Source organism: Sturnira hondurensis, unplaced genomic scaffold (assembly GCF_014824575.4).
Source record: "Sturnira hondurensis isolate 20B ecotype Veracruz unplaced genomic scaffold, ASM1482457v3 Scaffold0015739, whole genome shotgun sequence".
NCBI lineage: Eukaryota > Metazoa > Chordata > Mammalia > Chiroptera > Phyllostomidae > Sturnira > Sturnira hondurensis.
The window spans coordinates 207,229-219,757 of record NW_028088370.1 but is presented as its reverse complement, the minus strand read 5'-3'; the positions used below and the strand labels follow the sequence as shown (position 1 = coordinate 219,757).

General features: G+C 54.2%; 2 protein-coding genes across 8 annotated transcripts; both read left to right on the top strand.

Annotated features, from left to right (window-relative positions):
• The first annotated feature begins 322 nt into the window (after positions 1-322).
• Positions 323-6,690, top strand: LOC119000429 (keratin-associated protein 10-2). 5 transcript variants are annotated; one of them, XR_005069324.1, is made up of 6 exons: positions 323-405; positions 631-666; positions 1,496-1,639; positions 1,890-2,045; positions 5,592-5,975; positions 6,491-6,690. XR_005069324.1 is itself a non-coding variant. In XM_037065379.1 (4 exons), the coding sequence occupies exons 1-4, from the start codon at positions 661-663 to the stop codon at positions 5,703-5,705; spliced, it is 420 nt and encodes a 139-aa protein (XP_036921274.1). In that variant the 5' UTR covers positions 450-660; the 3' UTR covers positions 5,706-6,071. The 5 variants fall into 5 exon arrangements, 1 of the variants encoding a protein (XP_036921274.1); XR_005069325.1 differs by having other exon boundaries at positions 332-399; XR_005069326.1 differs by lacking the exon at positions 1,496-1,639.
• Positions 6,691-6,785: 95 nt separating this feature from the next.
• ALDOA (aldolase, fructose-bisphosphate A) lies at positions 6,786-11,977 on the top strand. Of its 3 annotated transcripts, XM_037065376.1 has the most exons (10): positions 7,859-7,966; positions 8,958-9,111; positions 9,307-9,433; positions 9,519-9,730; positions 10,205-10,259; positions 10,384-10,544; positions 10,878-10,961; positions 11,058-11,232; positions 11,387-11,586; positions 11,676-11,977. In XM_037065376.1, exons 2-10 carry the CDS (start codon positions 8,971-8,973, stop codon positions 11,769-11,771), a joined length of 1,251 nt encoding a protein of 416 aa, XP_036921271.1. In that variant the 5' UTR covers positions 7,859-7,966; positions 8,958-8,970; the 3' UTR covers positions 11,772-11,977. The 3 variants fall into 3 exon arrangements, with proteins under 3 accessions (XP_036921273.1, XP_036921271.1, XP_036921272.1); XM_037065378.1 differs by lacking the exons at positions 7,859-7,966; positions 8,958-9,111 and adding an exon at positions 6,786-6,864; XM_037065377.1 differs by lacking the exon at positions 8,958-9,111.
• Positions 11,978-12,529: the final 552 nt, after the last annotated feature.

Below are 12,529 nucleotides of genomic sequence, written 5' to 3'. Positions count from 1 at the left end.
AGGTGACTCCCCTTTTACAGAGGTGGAAATGGACTAAGGGAGGCTCAGTGACTTGGCCGACGCCCCACAGCAAGTTGGTGGTGTAGCCCAGGGGTTCAGTCTTCTCTTTGAGGGGTCCCAGAACACAGCATATGAAGAGGATCCGACCCAAGAGGGTGGCGACAGAAATTTAGCATTTCGGTGCAATAACTGCGGGAAAGCCAGCAGACCGCTTCTAAAAGGAACTGTTGACTACAGGGACTCAGCGGTGAAAGCGAGGCGGGGAGAAGAAATTTTGGGTTTCGGCGGCCACCGTAGTAGCAACTCCCTGTCTCCATAGCAATAGCAGGAAGCCGCGGGAGGTTCATGGACTGAGCAGCCACAACGGCCAATTGGACCTAACGCAGAGCGATCCCGAAGGTGCAGGTGATGCGGCTGGGAGGGTGGAGGGACACGGGTTGTGACCACAGCAGCGGGCGGGCCCGGGAGAGAGGTGTCGCCCTTGAATCCCGGGATCCTCATTCCCACTCTCTGAATGAGGGGCCAACGCTGGGCCTCAGTTTCCCCAAAGGAAGTGGGTGGAAGGGAGTGAGCACCCCAGTGCAGTGGTCCCTCGCAATCTCTGAGGCCCGGACTTTCTTTCCTTTGCAGCTCCTGAACTGACGGGCGCTGTCCTGCCCCATGGACGTGAGTCCTAGGCCCCTAAACCCTCTCTGGAGCAGCCCCCTCAGCGCCCTAAACTCACACCGACTTCGCCTGCCCTCTGGCAGCACTGGAGAAGACGCTGTTTACTCAACACAAGCCCCTCAGCTAAGATTAAGCGTTTTGAGAAAGAATGCCAGGGATGGGGGCTCCCCAGGGGAGGGTACTTTCCTGCTCTTCCCTGCGAGATGAAGAGTTTGCCAAGTAATCAGTGAGAAAAGAAGGGCATTCCAGAGGGAACAGCATGGGCAGAGACCTTGGGGGCAGGGAGAGAGAGAGGATAGGGCATTTGGGGGACTGCTAGGACGTAAGTATGGCTGGATAACAGGGGGAGGTTAGGGAGAGGTGGGTGGGACTAGATCCGGGCGTTTGTCACTGAGATAAGTTTGGACCAAGTCACTGAGAGCCATTGATGAGACACGGAAGCAAGGGAGGTATACACAAGGACCGCTAGTATGGATGGAAAGGGGCAAAACTGCAGACTGGAAGGCAGTTAAGGGGCAGTAATGTTGGCTGAGGGATGGTAAAGAATCAGAGAGACAACAGGTCCATTTGGAGAGACATCCTGGAAGGAAGTTTGTTAAGTCTTGGTAAAGTCTAGAATGACCACCAAGCCCTTTATGGTGCTGAAATGGGGGTGATAGGAGAATAGGCAGGTTTGGGTGGCAAGAGAGAGTAGTCCTTTTGACTCTCTCCCCACCGCCTGGTGGCTGTTCCTCCCCTTTCCCAGCCACTCCAGTGTCCTTCCTGGCGCGTCTGTGTTCCTGCAGCTCCTCCTACCTCCTTGTCACCCCTTCCTCCTGTGCTCATTCAGGCCTCCTCTAGCCCATGGAATCCCACCCCGGCTCCCGTCAGCAGTCCTTCCCTGCTGCTCCCCATCCCTGCCATCGTCTTCATCGCTGTGGGCATCTATTTGTTGCTGCTAGGCCTAGTGCTGCTGACTAGGCACTGCCTGCTGGTGAGGAGCCTGGTGGGGACTGAAGGGGGGCTCTGGGGAGGAGGAACTGGGTTAACCTGTGCCCTCATCTGCAGGCCCTTAATCTGAGATTCCTTTGCCATTTAGTCCCTCATCTATTCTTTTCGTGGCACCTGAGAGTTCCTCCTCTGCTGTCTCCTGCCAAACCTTCTCCTGCCCCTCTTGCCAAAACCACGTCTTGGTTGTCTCTACCTGCCACCTGGCCCAGATTCTGAGTTCTGCTGTCTCCTAGGCCCAGGGCTGCTGCACCGATTGCAGCTTCCCCTGCAGGAAGCAAGCTGCCTCCAGGCCCCAGGACTGTTGCTGGACCTGTGCAGAAGCCTGCGACTTCCCTCTGCCCAGCCCAGCTCACTACCTGGATGCCTGCTGCCCCCAGCCCACTGAAGCTGTGAGTTCTCACACTGCCCTCTGAGTCCCTGAGCCCTGATCTAGGCACTACCTGTACATTCGTTTTTGTCGTTATTGGTCACTATTTACTGTTCAGCACCGATGCTAGGCCAGGTGCAATTCCACGTATTGGGTCAGGTGGAGACAGCCAAAAACAACATCAACAACATATAGTGTGCAGTGATGAAAGCTACCTGAGAAAGGGAAAACGGCATCGGCTGGAGAAAGGCCATGTGTGTAATGTGCAGGGCATGTGATCACTTCTGAAAATGGAAGTTGAAAGGGAAACACAGAACCTCTCACAGAGCTTCTCATGCTCTTTGAGGGAATACTATGTTCCATTATTATTTTCTCAACAACCCTGGGAGCTGGGTATTTTTAAAAACCGGTATATATTTTTTCTGATCACAGAAAGTATTGATTACAAAGTGTGCGTGTAGAAATATATAGATGACACAAGGCAATTTGTAAGCCGGCTTTCCAACCAAGATTGCTGTGTTTTGTATATGACCCTCACATACTAACATACAATACCATCACTGCCGAGTTTTACTATTATTTGGTAAAAATGGGTCACACCACATATACTATATCGTTACAACTGCTACTTGCCCTTTTTAACTTGACATCATACCTTGGTCACCTCTCTATGCCTGTGCAAGTATGTAGGTAAGTAATGCTACCTTCCTTTTGCAGGGGAATAAATCGGCTTAGGGAAATCAGGCACTTCTCCAATATTCCACAGTAGAGTCTTACATAGAAAACTGTTCCATAGTGTGTTCGAACAGAGTCCTCAGGGAGAAGCCTGGCTTTCAGAGGACAGGCCACCTTTGCATTTGTGGGTTTAAAGGTGTTCAGTGTAATCGGCCACCTTCCTAGGCAATAATTATTTGGGGCCCAGAGGTTTAGACAGTAGAGCTCCTGCCCTTGAAGTGGCGACCTTCCCTGAGAGGGAAGAGTGAGGCTAGAAGACCAAGCAGATCCATGACTTGCGTTGCCTATAGTCAGTGCATTAAGGTCTCTGTTCCTCAGTTTCCTTAGTAATGATAACAAATACAGATATTACAAAGCTCTCTCCTACCTCACAGATACAGAAACTGAAGCTCACCGAGGCTTGAGTGACTTGCCTGAGGCTTGAGCCAGGACAGAAACCCAGGTTCCTCTTCCTCTCTGGGAGCGGGACCTGCCTGATCTGCTTCTTTCAGGGAATGTCCCAAGTTTCTAATTCATTCATTGTTTATTCACTTAACCAAAGATTTATGGAGTCATTGCTGAGGCCCAATGGTGGGCCCTGGGGGCTCAGTGGAAACAGGATGGACTTGGTCCCAGCCCTCACAGGGCTTATGCTCTGATAGAGAGCAGGGAGAATGCCGGTAAGTAGTAACAGTGTGTGAGAATGATGTGATGTAGTACTGTGTTTGGGTCTCAGCCCTGCGTGCGATCAGAAGCCGGTCTCAGGCTTAAACAGAAAGCCAGGCATGCAGGACCGCCACTCAGTAGTTCTGGGGCTGGTTGGAGTTGGTGAGTTTTTAACAAGTTCTCACATGATCCCACCCCACACCAGCATAAAGAATGGCTGGGGTGAGGACAAGAATAGCTCCCTTTATTGAGTGCTCACTATGTACCAGCCATCGTGCTTAGTTTTTTCTACTGATTCCTCACAATCACCTTAGGAAATGGGTTCAGAGATGAGGAAACTGAGGCTCCAAACTTGAATTAGCCAAACCTGGGCCTGAGCTCTAACCGGTAAAGATGGCTGGCTTCACCAAAGCAAAGCAAAAGAAATCAGGTGAGAACTGCAGAGCCTAGAGAAACACAAGGGTTAACAGTCTTGTGGAGTCCTTGTTTAATGTACTTAAACAGCAGATTCCTTCCCAAAGCCACCTGGCTGCCCTGGAGAGTTGAGAAATCCATTAGCTGGTTATTAATGACTAGATCTAATGGACAGAGCCAGGGAATGCTTACAATTCCCCCTTCTCTGAGTTGAGTGCAGGGAAACCTCTGTCAGCCACCAGTTTTGTGCACAGAATGACAGTGTAGCCCCCCCACAGAGCCAACTTCATCTGCAAACTGGGACTCCCCAAAGACACTCCCAATCACACCCTCATCAAACCCAAGGAAACCACTTGCTTCTCTCTCCTTCCACCAGGACACTTCTAGCTCCTCCCCAAGAGCCATTTCTGCGGGCAGCAGCTCCTGCCCAATTCAGACCCCTCTCCCTGGAGACTGTAGGTCCCTTCCCCTCACTGGAGCCCCTAGTGATATCTGATCTCACCAGTCACCTGACACTGCACCCCGAAACCGCAGCTGTTCAAAAGGTCATTCCCCTATTCCTGGCTTGGCCCTGTGTCTAAGCTGTGCAACTGTGACTGTCACTAGCTCTGCCTCAGGACTCAAGGAGCCAATCTTCTGTCACACATCCTGGGCATGTCCCACCCAGCCACGTGGCCTGACTGCAGTCGTGCCTGAAGCAGTCTCAGATCATCTCTGCCCCAGGACAGGAGAGCAGTGAGTTGGAGCAGGCTCTTCTCCCTGCCTGTCTTTAAGGACATGCCGTTCTTATTTCTCAGGGGACAGACCCGTTTCCCCTGGGAACTGAGAAGACTTCTTTTTTTGCCTACAGAGGGAAAAACGATGTGCTTTAGTTTATCCATTCCTTTGACATTCGTTGTTCAGCATGAGTTCCCATGCTAGCTCAGTGGAGACATGAGATGAACTGTCCCTGCCCTTGCAGACCCAGAAAGAGCTGATGTTCCTGGCCTTGGGAGGCAGTGGGGCCTAGGGGGCTCTCAGGACCGGAAGCAGGCAGGCCAGTCCGAGCCCCAGCGGCACACCCTAGTTGTGTTCCTTCAGGCAGTCATTCCCCCTGAGCCTCCATTCCCTCTTTTGTAAAGAGACCCTACTCAAGGTTCTGATAATGAAGAGAGGTACAACTTTTTAAGACGTTAACAATTTTTTAATATGCAAAATACCATTTTTAAAGAACACGAGAACGACTTTAAAAACTCATTCATGAATGCAGTGTGTGCCTGGTGCTGAACAGTTGCTCAGAAATGATCAATGAGATCCTGCAGTTTGGTCTCATGCCAAGGAAGAAATCCACAAAACCAACAAGTTACCTTCATCACAGACAGAAAAATGTGTGTGTGCTTTCCTGGCTACTGACTTTCCACTGCACGTAGCCACAAAAGTGTAGAACCATCTTTGAACTAAACATTGGGACACCTGAATTCTAGCAGAACCAGGGCCAGTTACTCTCTGGTCCTCAGTCTCTTTGCTTATAAAATGCGGAGAAAGAAAGAGCCCCCTGAATAATTTCTTCCAGCTCCTAAGCTTAGTTGTTTGGACTGTTGCCTCCTTGCTGATTTCTCAACAGCACAGGGAATTGACTTGTTCCTAGGATTAGTGGATGGTACTCTCTGTTCCACTGGGCAAATGCAACTTTCTAGGACTCTCTGCTTCCTTCTCTCCTAAGAGGGAAATAGCTTTGGCCTCTGGTTCCCCTTCTTCCTGCCCAACTCCCTCACTCCTTTCTTCTCTCCCTCAGGGTTGGGCCCCTCGTTGCCCTCCTTGCTGCCCACTCTGCGACTGTGCCTGTGCGTGCCAACTTCCTGACTGCCAGAGCCTCAACTGCCTCTGCTTTGAGATCAAGCTCCGATGAGGACCCAAAGTCCCTGCCCCCTGGGGAGCGGCCAGCCCCCAGGGCCCACGTGCCCTCTTCCCTGAGGGGCCTCAGGACTCCAGGCCACTGAGACCACAAATGGGCTGCCTGGCTCTGTGGCCTGGGAACCAGCAATGGAGAATTTGGTTCTGGCAGAGAAAGACTCAGAGCCCTTGGCCAGCTAGACTGCAGCCCCTTCATAGGGCCCACAGAGAGGGGGGCTAGTGCTCCGTCTGGCAGATGCCCCTGCCCTCCTTTTCCCCTCCTCAAGTAAGCTCAAGTTTGAAGGTGGGGGGGCACCCAAGATTAAGGGTGAGGGTCACTGCTAGCCATAGACAGCATTATGGGAGGAACTTGGGCCTTAAGTATCAGGATATAAGGGTACCCTTGCGTATGCAGTCCACAGGCTCTTGGTAATTTTGAGGTGTGAGTGTAATGCCTGCATCTGCTCTCCCTCAAAAGAAATGGGTTCCAGCCCTGACCGGTGTGGATCAGTGGGTTGGGCCTCTGCCCACAAAGTGGAAGATCACCTAGGTTCGATTCCCGTTCAGGGCACAATGCCTGGGTTGCAGGCTTGGTGCTGGAAGGCAACTCATCGATGTTTCTCCCTCTTTTCTCCTTCCTGTCTCTCAAAAAATAAATCAGATCTTTAAAAAAAAGAAAAAGAAGTGGGCACCAGAGATTTGTAGCAGCCCCCATCAGAGCCCAGTAGGAAGGGCAGGAAATCGGAGGAAGAGGCAGGGAGGGCCACATGATGAGTCCCCTTTCCCCTTCTCTCCCCACAGATCCCTGTCCTGTCCAAAGATTTGTTTCCCTTTTGAGGGCCTCAGTCTGGATTTCCAAGGAAGAAATTTCCTCTGAAGTACTGGTGAGTGGGTAGGGGGCCCTCCCCCACCCTTAAAATAGGGCAGGCCCACAGCTCCCTCCCCCTTTTCTCACTCTGGGCCCCATGCTGGCCTGAATGTCAGGAGCTTCAGGTTTCCCTAAATATAGGTCCCTGCCAGGGAATCCGTGGTGAGGAAAGGGCAGGGGTCACTGGAGAAGGTTGGGGACATAGTTTGGGGGAGGGCAGGAGCTGCCTTTATAACCCAGCCCGGTTCAGCCTGGCTCACTCGCTGCTGACCAGGCTCTGCCCGCTTCTTCGGTCTCCTCCATCCAGGTGGGCCCCAGGTGGACACAGCTGGGGTGGGATTAGCAGGGGCGACCTAGAATGATGGGAGAGGGGCTCAGAATGTATCTGAGAGGCTGACCAGAGCCAGACCGATTTTATTGGCAGTGAGAAGTAAGGGCCAAGGGAGACGTTTCGCAGGGCCTCTGACTTGCTTGGGCCGAGCCCAGCCGGCCACTTGCCTCATGGTCTGGCTTTGCGTGACGCAGGGGCTTCAGGCAGGTCGGCCCCTGATGGAGCACGAACAGGCTGGCCCAGGCAGGTGGCCCCTGGAACCTGACAGGCACCAGTGGGGCGCGGTTGGGACAGGTCACCCAGAACCGCTGCCCGCCTGGCTTCCTGCCAGCCTGGCCACCTCCTTGCGCTCACTTTGTGTCCACTCGCCGCCTTTTCCTCGGCCTCTTACTCCTGGGCCAGTGACACAGGAAGGGTGTCCTAGCCTGCAGTCGAGGCCGCCAGACCTACTAACTCTCGATTCAGAGACTACGTGACACACGCTGCACTCAGCATCAGCGTACGGTCTGAAGCTGGGGCTGGGCCCAGCCTGGGAGGGGAAGCTGGGCTTCAGTCTTCTCCCGCGCACCCGCCCCACCACCCCACCAATCCCCATACCCTCCGGGGCCCAATAACGGCTGAGTCACCGTGCCCCAGAGTGCGTCAGGCTGGGAGGAAGGGGAGAGGGGAGGGTCCGGACCCGCGCGGGATGTGGCCCGAGTCACGTCCGTGGAGATTTGGGGGAGGGATCTTGTTCTCTCCGCCTCCCGGCTTCGCCTTTGGGGGCGGTGGCTCCCACAGTTCCTCGCCTGCAATTGGATGACCGGGCGCCTCCGGCCCCAGCAAAAGAAAAGGAAAAAAAAAACATCCCGGCGGAGGGTGGAGCGGTGTGCACAGAAGGCGCGGCACCACCTCCCTCCTCCTTCCTCCCCGCCCCTTGCACCGCCCACACGGTAGCTTAATAGGCTGCGTTCCTCTTGGAACGCGCCGCAGAACCAGGGAAGTAGTGACGAGTGCTGCGTTCGTTCGCTCGGTCCAAGTCGCCATCCCGCCGCCCTCTACCGCTGCACCGCGCAAACCCGCCCCTTTCCAGTGCCAGGTGAGCGCTTTTCGCCACGTGCGAGGGTCAAGGACCATGGAGAAGGATCCTGGGGCCGTGGCGGGTCGGGAGAGCCCCCTGAACCGGATCCTAGCATCACCTGCCCCCCCCCCCCCAGCTCCACATACACACAAATTCCCAGCCCAGACCCCCAACCCTCTCTAGCTGGAGCTCACTCGGTTTACTGCGCAATGTGGAGGCTCTGCGCGCTGAGTCATGGCGGGGGAGGAAGCAGGACGAGATGAAAGGCCATCCCCTTTTCTTGCCGGGACCCTTGGTGCAAAGGATTATGGCCCCTTTGCCTCTCCTGGGATTTTAAAAGGCAGAGAGGGGTGGGGGCCAGCTCAAATACTGTTTCAGGGATCCGAAAGTGGGTGGTTGGCTCCTGTCCTGGGAGACTGGTGCCCCTGGCGAGGAGGGGACAACCCTTGGCAAGGCCTTTTGCCCCATTAACACTTTCCCTGTCTTTTCTTATTGGGTGACCTTGATTCTGAGCCCGGACAGCTGCAGCCCTGCGAGGAGACGGGAGCATGTTTCAGGGGGAAGGGGTGGGGCGCTTGCCTCTCCTCCGCACTCTTACCCTGCCTGAGCAGTGAGATCGGCAAACCTTACCCCTTTCCTCGTCCTCGGGCTGGGCTTCCTCTGCTGCCCTTTCCTAGGCTCTGATTTCCTCCTGCTGTTTTCTCAACACCCTTTTCCTACCCTGGGGAGGGCGCCCTCCCCCACCCTGGGGTGGAGAAGCCTGACCTTGGGATGTCCTTGAGGTCTTGGTGCCTGTTCAGCTGGGGGATCTTGGGTGGATTGGAAGGAACGCTCCTGTGGCAGTCGGGAGATCTGGGTTCTACTCTCAGATCTGGCCCTTGGATCTCTGTGTGACTTGAAGTATACAGACCTTTCTCTTCCCTGAGTCCTTTCAGATGAGGGGGCTGGGCCCCCTGCCTTATGTAAGACCTCCATATTCTGAAAGACTTAGGTTCGATTTTGCTTCTAGGCAAGGTGACCCCATGGCAAGTCGCAAGCCTGAAGGGTCCAACTTCTACATGAGCCACCTGTCCATGGCTCTGGCCTATTCCTTTACCCCAGATGCCAGTGTGCAACCCCACCCTCAGCTGGGCCACTCCCAGCAACATACAGAGTTAGGAAAGGTACAGGAGGCAGGCCTAATATAGGGAAGTTGGGTGTAGGGGAGAGCTGGGGACAGGAGGTCCCCCCAAACCTGCTGGGAATGGGGCAGGGGAGGTATGGAGCCTTTGCCCTGACATCCAGGCAAGGGGCCCTGCTCATTGGGATACCACAGAAAGACCCCGCTAACTAGTGCTCCCCCTCTCTCCGCTGCCCAGAAACCGACTGGCACCATGCCCTACCAGTACCCAGCACTGACTCCGGAGCAAAAGAAGGAGCTGTCTGACATCGCTCAGCGCATTGTGGCTCCGGGCAAGGGCATCCTGGCTGCAGATGAGTCCACTGGTACGGGCAGGACACAGTGTGGGGAGGGCCCAGGGTTGGGGGTAACAGGCCGATTCCCTTAAGACCGTGTGCTGCTCCCTTCCAGGGAGCATTGCCAAGCGGTTGCAGTCCATTGGCACTGAGAACACCGAGGAGAACCGGCGCTTCTACCGCCAGCTGCTATTCACTGCTGATGACCGTGTGAATCCCTGCATTGGGGGTGTCATCCTCTTCCATGAGACTCTCTATCAGAAGACAGATGATGGGCGTCCCTTCCCCCAAGTTATCAAATCCAAGGGTGGTGTTGTGGGCATCAAGGTGAGGAGGCTGGGCCTCGGGGTGTGAGATCTGAAATGAGCCAGGGCAAGAGAAATCCAGAGTAATAGGCTAGAGGGGGTAAACATTGGGCTGGGAGCCTGGAGACTTGGGTAGAATCTGCCCCAGATCCATGTAAGGAAAGATAGAAACTGTGTGATAAATACCTGCTTGGTATTTTTAACCCTTGAAGTTCTAAGAGCAAGGCATTACCCTCATTCTACAGATGAAAAACAGAAGCTCAAGTCAGGGAAGTGTTTTGATCACAGAATTAGGAAGTAGCAGGAACCCAGGCTCTTGTCAAATAACAGTCCCATATATCCTGCCTCCTAGGATCAGGTGCTGTAACTACATGAAAACATTTGCAGACCAAGAGACGCCACTTGAGAGATGAAGGTGGGGGTGCAGAGTAGGGCTCTAGAGCAGGAAAGGGTAGCAGAGATCACTTACCTGTCTTATGTTGTCTCACCCTAACAGGTAGATAAGGGTGTGGTGCCCCTGGCAGGTACAAATGGCGAGACTACTACCCAAGGTGAGAACTGTTTGGCATCCTGCCCTATCAGCCATCCCACCCAGTCGGTGCCCCTCTGGGTGCCCAGGGTAAGTGGGAGCCACCTGCCCCCTCTGCCACGCTGACTTCTACATTCCCTCTCCAGGGCTGGATGGGCTGTCTGAGCGCTGCGCCCAGTACAAGAAGGATGGAGCTGACTTTGCCAAGTGGCGCTGTGTGCTGAAGATTGGGGAACACACCCCTTCGTCCCTTGCCATCATGGAAAATGCCAACGTTCTGGCCCGTTATGCCAGCATCTGCCAGCAGGTGGGCTTGCATGTCCTCTGCAGGCCACCTCCCACCTTGTTTGGTTCCACAGGGTCAGCTATACTGCCACCTATCTGCTAGGATATCTACACCCCCCAAAGCAGCAACTGTTCCACATCCTTACTAGTCACCAGGCTTGGTCCTGGGGACCCAGAGCGCAGGGCCAGGACAGGGCTCATGTGGGTGGATCTGAGGACATCCTGTTTCCTACAACCCTGCAAAACTGAGTCTCTGTCTTCATGGAGATAAGACCTTGGCCAGTGGCTCTGGAGAGCTATAGGTTGGGCTCCAGTTTAGGAGGTCTCATAGCTGTTCTGTCCCCTCACTCCACAGAATGGCATCGTGCCCATTGTGGAGCCGGAGATCCTCCCTGATGGGGACCATGACTTGAAGCGCTGTCAGTATGTAACTGAAAAGGTGGGTTAACCTACCTGCCTGGGCAGTGTGGTGGGTTAGGGAGCTGGACCGGGGGCTCTGGGGCTGACTCCGGTCCCCACTTTGGTCCTGCCCTAGGTGCTGGCTGCTGTCTACAAGGCTCTGAGTGACCACCACATCTACCTGGAAGGCACCTTGCTGAAGCCCAATATGGTCACCCCAGGCCATGCCTGTACCCAGAAATTTTCAAACGAGGAGATTGCCATGGCAACTGTCACCGCGCTGCGCCGCACAGTGCCCCCTGCTGTCCCTGGTGAGCCTCATACTCTCAAATTGCCCTCTGAGAGATTGTACCCACAATCCTTATGCCCATTGGTGTGATTTCCAGGTCTGCTTCTAGGAACTCCTGCCAGTGCCCTGAGTCTCTGACTGCAATCCCTCCTGCCATTTCACCCTTTGTTTTACAGGGATCACCTTCCTGTCTGGAGGTCAGAGTGAGGAGGAGGCATCCATCAACCTCAATGCAATCAACAAGTGCCCCCTGCTGAAGCCATGGGCCCTGACCTTCTCCTATGGCCGAGCCCTGCAGGCCTCTGCCCTGAAGGCCTGGAGTGGGAAGAAGGAGAACCTGAAGGCTGCCCAGGAGGAATATGTCAAACGAGCACTGGTGAGGATGGAACAGGAGTGGGGGAGAGTGCTGGGGTGGATGGGATTCTGAGAACAGACCTTCTTACTCTGGCTCCTCTCTCCTCCTAGGCCAACAGCCTCGCCTGCCAAGGAAAGTACACCCCAAGTGGTCAGGCCGGGGCTGCAGCCAGCCAGTCCCTCTTCATCTCTAACCACGCCTACTAAACAAAAATGTTCTAAGGCTGCCCCCTCAACACTCCAGGCCCCGCCCCCTCCCACACTCAAACTTGAAGAGGGGGCCTCATCAGGGGCTCCAGGCTGCTGTCTCCCACTCTTGCCTTCTTTGTGACACTGGTGCGTGGTGTTGTCTGTGTATGCTAATTCCAGTGCTCTTTCCAGCCCACTGCCAATAAACAACTGTTTAAGGGGGAGTTTGTTGTCCCTGTCTATAGTGTCTGGGTCAGGGGAGGGCCTAGGGGGGTGGCAGAGTCCAGAAGACAGGGGCCTTTTTTTTTTTAGAGTTTATTGATTTATTTTTAGAGAGGGGGAGGGAGAGAAACATTAGTGTGTGGTTGCTTCTCACACACACCCCTAATGGGGATCTGGCCCACAGCCCAGGCATGTGCCCTGACTGGGAATCAAACTGACAACTTTTTGGTTCACAGGTGGGCATTTAATCCGCTGAGCCACACTGGTCAAGGCAGAAAGAACCCTTGTTTTATGTTCTTCTTAGCCAGGAGAAAGGTAAAGGGTGGAGTAGGCATTTCCTTTTTTGTTTTATAATTGCCCAGGGCTTCAAGGGGAGAGCTTGTGAAATTTTCTTCAAACCACCAAAGTCTCTTATCCCCTCTACCAGCAGCATCAGATAGGACTCATAATGGGCGAGTGTATGTAAAACCCTGCTGTGTGAAGCTACAGGGCCAGTCTCACTTCCAGGCCAAGAACTCATGGGTGCAGGTGGTCCTTGTGACAAAATGGCCACT